This window comes from Emys orbicularis, chromosome 4 (assembly GCF_028017835.1).
Source record: "Emys orbicularis isolate rEmyOrb1 chromosome 4, rEmyOrb1.hap1, whole genome shotgun sequence".
Lineage (NCBI taxonomy): Eukaryota > Metazoa > Chordata > Testudines > Emydidae > Emys > Emys orbicularis.
Window position 1 is genome coordinate 141622838 of NC_088686.1, and position 13821 is coordinate 141636658.

Below are 13821 nucleotides of genomic sequence, written 5' to 3' on the forward strand. Positions count from 1 at the left end.
GTACAGAATTACAGGGCTGGAAGGGACCTCAAAAAGCCATCTAGTTCAGGCCCCTGCACCGAGTCAGAACCAAGTATATCTAGACCATCCCTGACAGGTGGTTGTCCAGCTTGTCCTTAAATGCAGGCACAATCCAGGTGCACCTGGCTGGCTTGGCTTATGCAAAAGGTCAAGATCAAGTTCACTTACTGAAGGTCCTAAACAAAGCTAAGTGTGTGGCCGAGCCAGGTTCAGGGTGCATCTGTTGGCCGTTGTTTATGTGGAGGGCTTACAAGAAGTTAAGCATATTGGTTGGGGCATTCGTTTGTGCATCATCTCAAGCTGCAGAGGCTATTTGCCTCCCTCAGACCCCTGCTCCCTGCCCTATAGAGGGATTTGTATGGCCCCTTTCCATTCCAAAGTCACCCCGCTGCATCCCACTTCACTACCTTCTCGTACTCATCCTCCGTGGGGTTGTGCTTCTGCAGCCAGTCTGCCAGGGGACGATCCTTGAAGGAGCCCGTCACCCCATGCTCCACCTGGATCTTGCGCAGAGTCTCTGCGTTGGGGATCATCTCCACCATGCCTGGAAGAGGGGGCAGCAGGTACAGGGTCAGCACGCAGAATTGCCACTCGCTAGGTCCATTCAAACCCCTCCCCCTGCCCCCGGTGGTGCAGAGAGATCCCAGCCTGGGTCCCCAAGGTCTCAGCAGCCCCCTGAGAGGTCACCGTTCGGGGCCAGCCGTCACCGATTTGCATGCCTCAATTTGAGAGCCTGATTTGAGGCACCTTGGGCCTGATTTTCAGAAGGGCTGAATGTCTGCAGCTGCACTGACCAAAATCCGCCTCTGAAAATCAGGCCGCAAGAGTCTTCCACAGCATCTCCCTCTGGTGGCAGAGATGTAAGGCAACTCCCATGGATAGGAAAGACTCTGGGAAGGCAGGACAGTCCTGGGCAAGGTACATCCCTATGGATTTAACTGGTGGGGAGAGATACAGGAGGCCAGAGGGTCCTGAGCCCTTATGCCAAATTTACCCCACTCACAAACTGGTACGTGGGCAAGAGCTCAAGTCTGGGATTATCCAATTCTTGCAGAAAGCCCAGCGTATATCTACCAGCTCCCGTGGCACAATGGCAGTGAGAGTCCATCCCTGTGGCGCTCTAAGGGGGATGGGATGTTTAGAGCCTGCTCGGAGGTGCAGGGTCGTGAAGCCTTGAGTCCCTGCCTTGCGGGAGGCCAAGGACCTTGGCTATGTCAGGTGGCTGCTCTGACAGCGGCTCAGTAGGCGACGGATGTGCAGGCACCGATGCCCCAGAACTCTGCAGAAGCTGGGTTTCTAGGTGGAGTTAAATACCATCCAGTTAGCTCTGACTACTGAGGGGCAGCCACCTATGCCGCCGTCCTGCCTTGCGGGATGCCTCGGGGCACACCCAGTAACAGGTCCAGGGGGCAGAGCTACCATCTTCACCCCCTGCACCTGCTGACTGATATTAGCCTGTGCTGTGGTTCTCTGGCCACAGCTGCACAGCGGTCTTCAAGGGACGCCATTACAGCAGCCAATGGATGCCACCTCCAGAAAGCGCCACTCGAAGCACCTGCCTCACCTTCCTCCAGAAAAGGGGGTTTGGGCTTAAACACGTGTCAGAGCAGGCATCCACACTGCAGCATAGACATACTCAAAGGGACAGTCGCTGGGTTCATCCACTGTTCACCCTGGCTCTGCAGCCACTGAATTTCCTACAGTGTCCCCATGCCGAGAGCATCGCAGCCCCAGAGGAGCAGCAACACCCGAAGAGAACTCCTTGGAGGAAAGTGGGAGACCGTCACACCCGGCCTCCGACTTACCCCGGCCCCGGCCAGTGGAGAAGCAGCGAAAGATCACCATGCGCATGTCCAGCCCCTCCTGCACCCAGATCTTATTCATAATCCGGATCATCTGCAGCGTCAGCATGTCCTGCCGGAGGTCGTCTCCACACTGGCAGTCACAGGAGGGAAGGCGCATGGTCACAACTGGGGCGTTTCCACGAAGCCAACAGTTCACGGTTCCCTCTCAGGGGTTCCCTCTCCCAGGGATGATCGCACACCCTCACCACAGAGGCTTTTCTCAGATTTAAAGAGGGCACTGCCAGCTCTGCTCCTGCCCAGCACAGCCTTCACAAACCCCACAGTTCATGAATGCAGGACGGGTCTCTTCCATAATGTGTCTGGGGCTAAAGGGGGATCACCTTTTGGGGGGACAGATGCGATTCTGGGGGAGCCGAGTGAGTGGGAACATCATGGGAGAGGTGCCAACAGTCAGGTCTAGACTGTGGAATAGGGAAGGGGTGGAAGCCTCCTCACACAGAAAGCGGGACTGAGCACCAGCCCGGGGGGAATAGATTGTAGGGAACGACACTGCCCATGAGCTACATGATCCAATTGGCTTTTTAAACCTTCGGCTTCTGTGGCAGGGATTTTGTGGGTGAAGAACTGGACTCAAGTGCCTTCTGTTGATGGCATCCAGAGGGCCTCCCGTACCCCATCTTGCTATTTAGTGAGAGCATTTCTAGGGGAACTAGGGTTTGTCACGCAGCCATGGCTTGCAGTGGAGCCGGTTCCCATCACAGTTCGAAGACCTTTGCTCACTTTTTGTTTGACAAGCACCTGGTCTGGCTGCTCCTGTCTCTGCAGCAGCTGTGAGAGAGGGGGAAGTGTCCTACTGGCTAATACTCTGCAATGAGCTCCTCCCCAGTTTGAACCAGAAGCCTCAGCAATGGCTGTTTGATCAGAACCGCCTGTGCCAGAGGCGCAGGCACAGAGCCAACCAGATCAGCAGCAGCAGCAGGGCTCACCTTAAAGATAACGCGGATGTTCTCCCCGAGGGCATCCACGTTCTGGAAGGAGAGCTTCAGGGGCACGGCGTTGGAGTTGAAATAGGAGCAGTCCTGCCGCCAGGGAGGGAAGGAGGAGACTGTCAGGAAGAACCAGAGCTACCTGGGGATATGAACACTGCTGCAGGCCTGAGCATCCTAGGGTTATGATCTCAGTCTGCCAGGGGACACAGGCCCCCTCTGGTCAATTCCCTGTCAGTAGAACAGCAGCAGCAATCAACCTGCCCCCTGCAGGGATCACCAGCTCTGGGCCCTGGCTATTTGGGATGCATAGAGCCACCAGGCCCAACACTCGGGCCAGGGGATTTGTGCACTAGCCAGTCACCCCACTTCTCTCTGCCTAGCTCATGCAAGGCCCTTGGAGGCATTTGACTCACGTCCCCAAACCCACGCTGAGGTTCAGCTAGACAGGCACTGCAGCTCGGGGGAGGCAGAGAGCTGGACGCATCGCATCAAGGCGGGTGCGGGTGGGTGCATGGGGATGGGGTGCAGATCAGGAGCCAATCTGGAGTGTTGGGGCAGGTGGAGAGGAGACACAGGGCTGGGGGTCAGGAGCACATGGGTCCAAGGTACGCAGGCTGAGTACGGGTGCTCTTTGCGGGGCAGGTAGATTAGGGGGAATCTGATGGATGGACGATGCAAAAGGTCTCCTCATTAGAATCCATCGTCTTGGCATTCTGTGCCCCTGGGGGAATTAGCCCTACTACAGCAGGTGGACCAGCAGCCCGGGTCCCGATTCCCTTCTCGCCCCGGCTCAGTCACTCACCCTGGGCACGATCCCCTTCACCAGCAGGCTGGGGCTAAGCGGCAGGCGGCAGGAGCCGTTGGCGCTGAAGAACTGTTTCACATTGACCAGCCCGTCTCGGAGAATGGCCTGCCGGAGACGTGGGTCACAGCCTCGCATGCACATCCCCACCCACAGCCCTGCCAGCAACCCACTCCAGCACCAACGCCCCCGGAGGGATCGACTGGCTGAGGGGGAGCTGCAGCTCTGCAATCCCTTCCCAACGGCAGCTTCTCGCTCTCCAGCTGCAGTGCATGCCTGGGAACCCTGCCTTGCTCAGTGACCCCTGAAGGAACAGCACTAGGCAGGCCTGCCCGGTCACCCTCAGCCGGAGGGAAGTGCCTGTGACCTCAAGGAATTATGGGCGAGGAGGTCGGGGGAGCCTCGGCACATGTATGGGGTGTGGAAGGCCCCTCAACGGGGGATGGGAGTTGGAGGAGAAGGGGGAACAACGCTCCTATCCCACGGCCCTTCAGCAACTCGTGAAGTGCAGCCAGCACTCCTTCATGGCTCCCAACACCGCCTCCGACTGGATGAGGCGGTAACTGGAGCAGCTGGGAGGTCCCCTGACAGCCAGCACTCTTGGCCTGCTCCCTGCAGACAGAGGAGTGCTGTCCATAACCAAAGCGAGCAGCCCCTTGAGCTTTGTAGTTTCAGTCTGACTCCCCTGCCCCTCATGCCCCTCCCAGAGGTACAGGCTAAGCACCAACCTGTCGTGAGGACGGAGCGGCCTCCCGAACCTGCTGGGCCAGCTTGGCCAGGGTGTTGACCAGGCAGCACTGCCGGTCGAACTCCTCTCGCAGGCCTTTGCCACAGCAGCAAAGCAGGGCCGCCAGCAGGTACTGGTAGCGGATGCTGAATTGGGAGTCCTTGAGTCCGTCCTTCAGCAGCCTGGGGGAGGAGGGCAGCATGGAGAGGTCAGGACAAGGGGCTCCAACCCCTCTCATTCCTACTGTCCCCAGTGCAGGAACTCCAGGGTGGGGAGCTAGGGCTTGTACCTCACAGGCTAAGAGGGGGACAAGTCATGGCTGGTGATGTTAAACGGTGAGATGCCCACTCCCCAGGCACCCCCCATCACTTGGGCAGACCCCAGCTGAGCACAGTCCCCTCCCAAAGGCTGCAGCACCCACACCAACATTACCAGAAGAAGTAGTGGGTGATTCTCAGGTCACAGATGGCACGCTTCATAAGGAACCGCACCAGGGGGCTGTCCAGGTAGCACTCATACTTCAGGGCCTGGGAGGAGAGAAGCAAGGACATTTCTCCATCAGCAGGCAGGACAGACGGACGGGCCTGGCTCTAACCATAGGCCATGCTGTGCACGTTGGTCTGAATGACTCAGTGACTCACCTGCACCAGCTGCGGCAGGTAATCCAGCAGCTCTGCATCCGACATGGAGTCGATCCAGTGTACGGCTGTCCTCCTCACCTCCTGATCCGGGAACCTACAGCCACAAGCCACGCATCACTGGGAGGAGGTCACAGCAGGCTCTCTCCAGAGGAACCCAGCCCACCTGCCTGCAGACGAGACCACTGGGGTCCCTGCAGAGGGTCTGCTGCTGCCATCACAGCCTCTCATGGGCGCATTGTGGAGGTACTGGGGAAAGCACAGCTGCAGCCTCCCAGGCAAACCACATCATCCCCCTGGGAATGCCACAAAACATGGGAACGGAGATGTCTATCCTGTCTCCAGAAAGTCTCCTGGTCCCCTTATCCACCCTTTTTATTTTCTGGGAGGATTCCTGTTGGATCAGTTCCCCCAGATGTTCATAGGATTTGGATGCATCTTAACGCGGCGACTGGCTGAGAGGCAGAAGCCACAGCCCCCAGTGAGTGGCTGGGGCGAGGAAAAGGAGCGGTCTCTGCCCACCGCACGTCCACCCCCTAGGATGGACTCCCCAGGCAGTGGCTTACGTTGCATGCAAGAGCCCGAGGGCATCCTGGTGGTTCATGTAAGTCCATTGCTTCAGCAGGGCGTAGATATCAGGCAGGCAGGCCCACTCCCAGCTGGGGGCACTGGTGAGCAGCAGAGGCAGCGATCCAGGCTGCTCATGGCAGTAATAGCGCTTCTCCCACAGTCTCTTCCGGTCCGCGTCCGTCAGCCTAGGGCAGCAAAGGGCACAAGACACAGACCTCAGTCCCCTGGGAGGGCAGTGCGTTTCCATCCCTGCTGTACGTTCAGGGGCCCTGAGGCCCGGAGTGGGGGAGTGACTTGCCCAGGGTCAAAGAGCCCTGAAGACAGGGCTTGACACTGGTGTTACTGGGAGCAGGGTCTGGCTCTAGGAATCTCAGGAGCTGGACAAGAAATAAAAGGGTCATTGCTCTGAGTGGCCACAAGAGAGCAGGAAAGTCAACCCTGGGACACCCACTTTGACTCCTGTTACTAGGACTGGGTAGGGCTGCCTAAGAGAAGACCTGAAGCTTGTTGCTTTCACCAACGGAAACGGGTCCTATAAAAGATATTACCTCACCCATCTCGTCTCTCTACTATCCTGGGACCAATGTGATGTAGTGGCTTATGAATCAATCCCGTTTTCTGAGGAAGGCAGCTGGATCAAGTCCTGATCAAGCAGCATAAACCCTTCCACCTCAAGCCTGATAGATTCAGGGGGTCAGCTGGCCGGGCAGAGGCAAGTGACATTGATTCCTCCGGACACATCTCAGCTGATTTTCAGCTTGCACTGAAATTGAAGAAGGTGAGGCAAGGAGAATTTCAAACCGCCCTCCGTTCTCTCCCCCTGAAAATCCTGATCAGCACTGTAGCAACCTGGAGCCCCTGGGCTGCACACGGTTTTCCATTCCAATGACTGCAGGGAGTGACAATCCCTCGCTCCTGGGCCTGGATCTTACAGAGGCAAATGACACTAGTGCATTGTGGCCCCAGTGAAATGAGTCTGGCAGGTCTCAATTTAAGGTGTGTCTACGCTACAATCATGAGGGGCGCTTGCAGCTCTCTTAGATTTACCCGCGCTAGATTTGATCCAGTCTGGGTCCCGGAGCAGTGAGCCTGCAGCAGCGTGGGCTTTGGCACGGGCTAGCCACCTGAGTCATTTTCCACGGTTGCAGGCAGGATTGTACAGACCATGCTGCTGTGGCTTCAGCGCTCTGTTACCAAAGCTAGCTTGTAGACATAACCTTAGTGCCTAGTGGACATTTCTCCACATCACAGACCAGTGCACAGTTCAATGTGATTGGCAGCTCTGGAGATCTAAGAGCTGCAATAGTGGAGGCTGGGGTTGGCACTGAGGTGCATTGGCAGAGCTTGTAGGGGGGAGCTCAGGGCTGGAATAGCAGGGTGCAGATCGGTATTGAGGGGCATCAGCAGAGCTGGGTGTGTGGGAAGCCGACCCACCCAGCTCCCAGGCCTAGGTCCATTCCCAGACACTCCCTTTCACAATTACTACAGAGCTTGCCCCAAACAAACAAAGGCAAAGGAAAGCGAAAGCGCTGCCTGCGTAGCAGAAGGTGGGAACGACCCACCCTGGCAATGAACCTGACAAGCTCCGGAGCAGGCGGGCCAGGCACTGCCCTCCCAGAGCACAATGCCAGGAAGGGCTGGGTGCCTCCTGCCAGTTCCCAGCACTGCGCCCTGTTCCTCTAGGAAGTGTCACGTTTCAAGCCAACAGCTGCAGTGTGTGTGGGGCGACCACGTGGCCTGGATCAGCTGGCAAAGGAACAGGGACAGCAAGGCCCCTTATTCCCACTTGACCGAGACTGGAACATACCTGGCTGGCAGCATTCCGGCCAGCGGGAGTGGGCTCAAACGCCTCCCCTCCAGCCTTCCACCTGTTCTCTGCTGAGCCTCTGTCTCTCTCCTCTGCCAGACTGGCAGCTCCTGGTGCCACCTGGAGTCGGGACTCCGGGGGTCTTTTGCAGGGGATGGGGTGGGAAGTGCTGCCTGTGGGTTTGGGACCCAGATCCGCAGCCCCAGCTGGGAGTGACGAAGATGGAGGATTGAGCTTGCCCACTGCTGGCTTTTTATTGCTCTTTTGGACCCAGTGGCTCTGGGAGGCTCATCCCTACACCAAGGCCCAATCCACCCCACAGCTGGGGAACGGGGTGCAGGTAGTACTTAACTCCCCACCCTCCTACTTCTCTCTCCCAAGACAATTGTCTCAGTCTCCTCCTCCCAGCACCAATATCAAGTTCTGCTGCCTCTTCCCCTCGAATGTCTCCAAACCCCACCCTGCCCCAACTGCTCCCAGCTCACTAGTCTCTCGCTTGCCTCCCCCGCCCACCTCTCACAGGCCTTGCTTAGACCAGAAGCTCCGGGAGCGTCTCTCTGTTGGCAGAGCACCCGGCACTTTTGCCACACTGGATACAGGGATAGTAATAAGGATCATTCCTAAGAAGAAGAAGAACGCTGAAGCAGATGCTGTGCCCAGCACAGGAGCAGCTGGCAAAGAGTTTGTTGTAGGTGCCAGCAGGGGGCACTCTCTGCCCCAGCAGCAGAGTGTGTGGCTGTAGGGCAGATATCACACCTGGTGACCGGGATGTGCCTGTGTTCTGGATTTGGCCTTAGGGGGTGGGGCTATTATAGAGGGCACACAAAGGCAGGGGCAGGAGCCAGGGATACATGGCTACATGAGACTGTGGGGAGGGAGCGAGGATGCAGAATGGCCCCTGAGCTTGGGGAAGAGTCAGCTTCCCAAAACCACAGGGGTTGGGGGGGCAGGAGAGATGAGATGGTGTGTGTGTGGGGGGGGGGGGGGTGTGCCAGGGCTCTGTGGTGCTTAGAAATGGAGAACTGGAGGAGAAGGAGGGGGAGGTGGGCCAGGTGCCATATGAGACAGGGGCTGTAATGAACCTTACATTGGGAGTGGACCTCCCCGCTTCAGCAGGCACATGCAGGGCAACCTGGCAGGAGGCACGGATGCCCTGTGGAGCCATGTGTGGGGATGAATGAGACGGGGAATGTCGCTTGCTGGTTCTTCCCAGCCGGCTCCAAGAGACTGGGCCCTACCAGGTCCCCTGGGACCTTTCGGTTTCCCACTGTCTATTAGAGAAGAGGGACAGATACTGCCCCCCTCCCTGCCCCGCTGGTCGGCATCATGCCCTAGGAGTGAGCGCAGCCTGCAGTGAGCTGCCCTGCATGTGGCCAGCGACACCTGATCCTTCCTGTTTATAGACATGTCTGTGATGCCGAGGCGTAGGCTGGGCTAGCCAGCTGCCCTGGGCAGGGGGGGAAGCGGGGGTGAGGAGGAGAGATGGCTGGAGACACCTTCCTTGTACACACATCTGGAGAAGGCAGTTTCTTCCCTCTCAGCCATCTGCCAGAGCGCGAGGCCGGGGAGCTCAGGGGAAGGACAGATGAACAGCCTGAAAACAGCTGCCTTCAGACAGGGAGCATGGGGGGCAGAAGCATCAAACCTGATCCCTGACCCTCAGCCCTCGCCACTCCCTAGGGAGCTTCCCAGCTCCTTGTGTGGTTCTCAGGGCCAGCATTGACATTATTGGGGCCCCAGCCTGCCAGAGATGAGGGTCAGGCCCTCGCATGACTCCGCTCTGGTCCTGCTGCTGACAGACAGCACATGTGTGCAGGGTGGGGATGGGGGGAGAGCGTGAGATCGGGCTGGCCTGAGAGTCACAAACCTGCCTGGCCACAGACCCTGATCCAAAGGCGATTAAGGCAGAGGGAGTTTTTCTGTTGCCTTCAACTTTGGATCAGGGCCCAAGAGACCCCTCCTCCCACAGACAGACTTCGGAGGACAAAACTCAATGGAGATCCACCCACGCCAGCCAGCCCCCCAGTCATGGCTATCCACGTGTGACTGCTTCTTTGTGCAGTGCCCATTGGCGAGCTACAGTCCAGGGCAGGAGAGCTGGAGACAGCATCTCGGCCGAGGTCTCGCCTCCCCGCGTGTCGTCCCTGTGGTGTGTGCGTCCCCCCACGCGGGCACGGCCTCTCACCAGTACAGCGATTCCTTCTGCATCACCTCCTTCAGCTTGCGCTGGTCCTCCTCGCCCAAGCTGCGGAACTCGTACTTGGGGCTGAACTCGGCAGCCGGGGGGCTCGTGAACGTCACGTTGAAGGCAGAGGCTGGGAAATCAATCTGCAGGGCGGGAGGAAGAGCGGGTCAGAGGTCACCCAGCAGGCTCTGTTAACATGCTACTGCCCTCCTCAAGGGCACGTGGGGCACTCGGGATGCTCTTGCCTCATATTACTGATCCCAAGGCACATGGTGTTCTCAGGATACCTGCATCCCCCAACCCATGTTACTGCTCCCCCAAGGCAGGTGGGATTCTGGGAATGCCGACACCCCCTCGCTCTGTGCTTCTGCCCTGAGGCAGGTGGGGTGCCCAGGCTTCCTGCAGCCCCATGTGCTGTGCCATTGCTGTGTGTTCACGCAACTGGCTATTGCAACGCTCATTACTAAGGCTGTGAAACTCGACACACACGGGGCCCTCCCAGAGGGGAACGTGAAGCCGACAGGGGCGGGATTGCCCTGGTGTCCGCCTCACGGCCAGGCCCTACCGATCCCGTGAGCCATGAACTGGGAAGTGCTGGGAAACTTCCAGGCCAGGTGCACTAAGGGCCATTAGGAATAAGGACTTGTGAGAAAAGAGACTCAGCTCACCCCGCTCTGCGCAGTGTCCCAGTCTGGAGCCCAGCTGACTCAGCCCCTGCCCCTCCCAGCATTCCCTACTATGGAGCCAACAGAGCAACTGCTTCCTCTCCCCCTCCGCCGCCTGCATGTTCTGGATGCCACAGGTGGGTGAGGGGCACCCAAGGACGCACAGCAGGCTGCCCCCTCTGATTGGCGTGACCAGATACGGAGTCCCAGCTGCATGGCTAGTGACTGGCTGGTGCAATGAGATGAAGGGCCAGTCCTCTCACCCCTCTGCTATGCTAAGACCTTGCCCTGGATTTGAGGGGTGCATATACCCCAGAATATGATCCAGTTAATTGCAACCATATTATGTGCATTCAGCCACCCTGAAGTAATGAAACAGAACACCACATAGTTAAGGGTTAATTTGGAGACAAGCTTTCAGAAGCAAGGTCATATCTAGCTGGCAGTTTCTGCTAATCAGAATGGGAGGAGAGGACAGAGAAGTACTAAAAACCTTGGTGGTTAGAAAACCTTGATTCTAGATGCCTCTGATATGAAAAGTTTATTGAAAGTTAGAAAAGTGATGACACAGTAGGAGTCATTATGACCTATGTGTTTTGTAGAAGTTAGTTATACAAGATTTGCTAACAGAGTGTATTTGGGAGCAGTCCTCTCAAGCCATCTTGAGAGACATTTTCCCTGACATCCTTTGTCCCCAGTGGGTGAGCAACTGGCCACTGCGAACCTGCTGTTAATTACTCAAGACCGTTCCAGATGTTAGGTAAATATCTGGGATGTTCTAAGCCTATTGCTCATGTTTGTGTGTGCTTAAATCTAATAAACTGCAGTTTTAGAGAGAGCACGCTGACTTGCATGAAACTTATCAAAGGGAAGTGCTGTGTTCCTGTTGATTTATTCCTTACACCGCCTGGAGTGAAATAGTTAAGTTGCCCCTGTTGGGAGTTCTGAAAACCCCAGGTAACACTGCCATTACCTGCTGGGCTCGGTCAGGGTAAGGGGAGGATCCTGCTGGGGGAACCTCTCTTTCCTGGCCTGGGAGAGTTTGGAGGGAGAGTCCCACTTTCACTCCCCTCTAGCACTGAATACTGGTTCACCCCAAGACCAAGCTGGGACAAACTGGGCAAGTTTCCATTCTGATCCTTCCTCGGGGAGGAAGAGGAGGAGATCAAGCTTCCCCAGCCCTGGAAAGCCGCAGCCTCGCCCTGCCATTCCTCCTGCCTGCAAGAGGAGCCAACGGGGCAGAGCAGGAACGTGCTACGGCCAAGGTAGACACCTCCAGTGACAGGTCACACTTGACCCTCTACCCACCCACCCAGGCTGATTTTCAGTTGAAACTGTGATGGATTTGTCAGTGACTTTGGGGAAGCCCCAGTCGCTTGGACACGCATCAAAGGGATCAGTGCACGGAAATGGTAGCAGCGGAGCTGGAGCAAGAGAGAGAGGAAAGACTGAGTGGTAAGGACAGACAGAGCAGAGAGAAGGCAGGGCTGAGTGCTATTGGCACTGCAATCCTCCCCCTTTAAGGCTAGCCCCAGCAACCCACAGATTCTCAATCCATCCCAGCTGGAATATTTGTCTTCCAAAGCTGCCTCTTTCCCACTGTGCTCCGCTCCACTGCTGGCTCCTTGTGTGCAGGGCTGGTTTTGCCGCTGAGCACTCAGCCGAATCCTTGCCAGCACTCGCGGGAAAGAGAGAAAGGGAAATAGAGAGGCACAGTCGAGGGAATGCAGACACGAGCTGGAGGGGGGCAGAGGGAAGGGAACAGCCCAGGGGAAAATACAGTACATCTATGGACCTGCCAAGAGTCTGTTGTTGTTTTTTTATGGATGATCAGCTAGTAGGTTGGCGGCTCCTATCACAGGTGACACTGTTATGTTTTGTATCTGATTATTGACTTGGGAATAGCCCACAGTAAAGCATCCACTTCCCAGCCCACCCTGTAATTGGGACGCCACCTCCATGTCCCTGACCAGGTCTTTGGGTTGAGCAAAGAAGAGACCGGCCCACACAGCATCCACCCCAGGTTTCACACCAAGCCCAGCGCATGTCGGGACAGGAGTTTTCAAGAGTGGCCAGCGATAGGAGATGTCCCCTGGTTTGCAGAGCAGAGTGCTGAGCTCTCCCAGCCCTACCTGATTTCAATGCCCAGCTGCCTCCGAGAACCAGGCCCAGGGCGGTTCCCGCGGAGTCCCCCAAAACGGAGGGATCCAAAACCCAGAGTCCCATTTGGAAGATTTCTGGCCCAGAGAGTCAGGCACTCACCTGCAGGATAACACTGTCGGGCTGGTTGAAGTTGGGGGCACTCGACCTGGCACTGGAGTTGTCCTGAGTTGCTGGCCACAAGCCCAGGAGCTTCCGCCCACAGGTCAGGACCCTGGAGAAAGGAAGGAGATAGGGTGTTATGCCCTTCCCTAGCAGAGAAAAGTAGAGCACGATCCAATGGCTGGAAGTTGAAGCTAGACAATGCAGATGGGAAATAAGGTGTAAATTTTAAACAATTTACCAAGGGTTGGGGTGGATTCTCCATCACCGGCAATTTTAAAATCGACATTGGCTGTTCTTCTGAATGACTTCCTCTAGGAATTATTGTGGGGCAGGTCTCTGGCCTGGGTTACACAGGAGGTCAGACTAGATGATCACAATGGTCCCTTCTAACCTATGCATCTATGAATCTAGAGCCTGGGGCATTAGGACCTGCTTTGTTGAGGCTGAGAACAAGGAGAGGACCCAGGGGACAGTGGTTTCCTGAGTACAGGTGGCTTCATTGCAGAGCCTCTCCAGGATGGGAGCAGCCCATAGTGGGTTGGGTTTGACAGCTGATGCCATGCTCAGCAACAAGCCCGACACAAGGGCCAACTCAGTGACCTTGGTGCCGGGCAGGTGGGGCACTGGCACCAGGAGAGCCCCTGGGTTTGGTATCCCAGCTGAGTCAGTGCATACGGTAACCACCCTCCAACATGTCCTTTGTGCCCAAGGGATGGAGACAGGGAAGGTGCACATACTGCCTGAAGTTGAAGAGCGGGGTGGTGACCCAGCCCAGAGCCTCGGGGACCCGCCGCTGCTTGTTGGTCTCAGAGGAGCTCCCCGGAGGCGGGATGGGCACAGCGTAGAGCGTGGCACTCAGCAGCGTCTCCCGCGGTAGCCGGTTCACTTGGATCGGGAAGCAGATCCTAGAAGAAATCACCCGGGGATCTGCAAGTCAGAGCCTTGGCTTCACAGCCAGGGGATCCCTCTTCTCATAGTCAAGGGGCTCATTGTGCGTTCTATCAGCATACTGCCCCTGGAAGTGCAGCCCGCCTGGGGGCGCTAAGTGCTGTAGGGTACATCTACGCAGCAGCTGGGAGGGTGCAGGCAGGCAGACGCCCTAGCTCCACTCAAGCGAACGTGCTAAAAATCTCCAGTGGGTCCACGGTGGCATGGGCAGCAGCTCAGGCTAGCCAGCCGAGTACAAACCCACCTGGCCCCCTGGGTACGTACTTGAGTGCACAAGCTCGAGCAGAGCGAGTGCATCCGTCTGCCCAGGCTGGGAAGCACCCCCCAGCTGCTGTGCAGACGTACCCTCAGCAACACCAGGCCTTTCCCCAGTCTGGACAGGACAGTGAACCGCTACAG

The 13821-nt window shown here is 57.1% G+C and overlaps 1 protein-coding gene across 2 annotated transcripts in view; it reads right to left on the minus strand.

Annotated features, from left to right (window-relative positions):
* Positions 1–13821, minus strand: part of PIK3C2B (phosphatidylinositol-4-phosphate 3-kinase catalytic subunit type 2 beta) — a 52149-nt gene that overhangs the window by 5825 nt on the left and 32503 nt on the right. The window contains exons 12-23 of one of the 2 annotated variants that reach the window (XM_065402983.1): positions 13212–13379; positions 12472–12583; positions 9545–9687; positions 5686–5737; positions 5549–5601; positions 4986–5079; positions 4777–4871; positions 4346–4526; positions 3618–3725; positions 2813–2905; positions 1827–1956; positions 429–565 (exon numbers count right to left, since the gene is read on the minus strand). In XM_065402983.1, coding sequence (XP_065259055.1) covers positions 429–565; positions 1827–1956; positions 2813–2905; positions 3618–3725; positions 4346–4526; positions 4777–4871; positions 4986–5079; positions 5549–5601; positions 5686–5737; positions 9545–9687; positions 12472–12583; positions 13212–13379 — 1366 coding nt within the window. Of the gene's footprint in view, positions 1–428; positions 566–1826; positions 1957–2812; positions 2906–3617; positions 3726–4345; positions 4527–4776; positions 4872–4985; positions 5080–5548; positions 5738–9544; positions 9688–12471; positions 12584–13211; positions 13380–13821 lie in introns of both variants that reach the window. The other variant, XM_065402982.1, reaches the window with a different exon arrangement.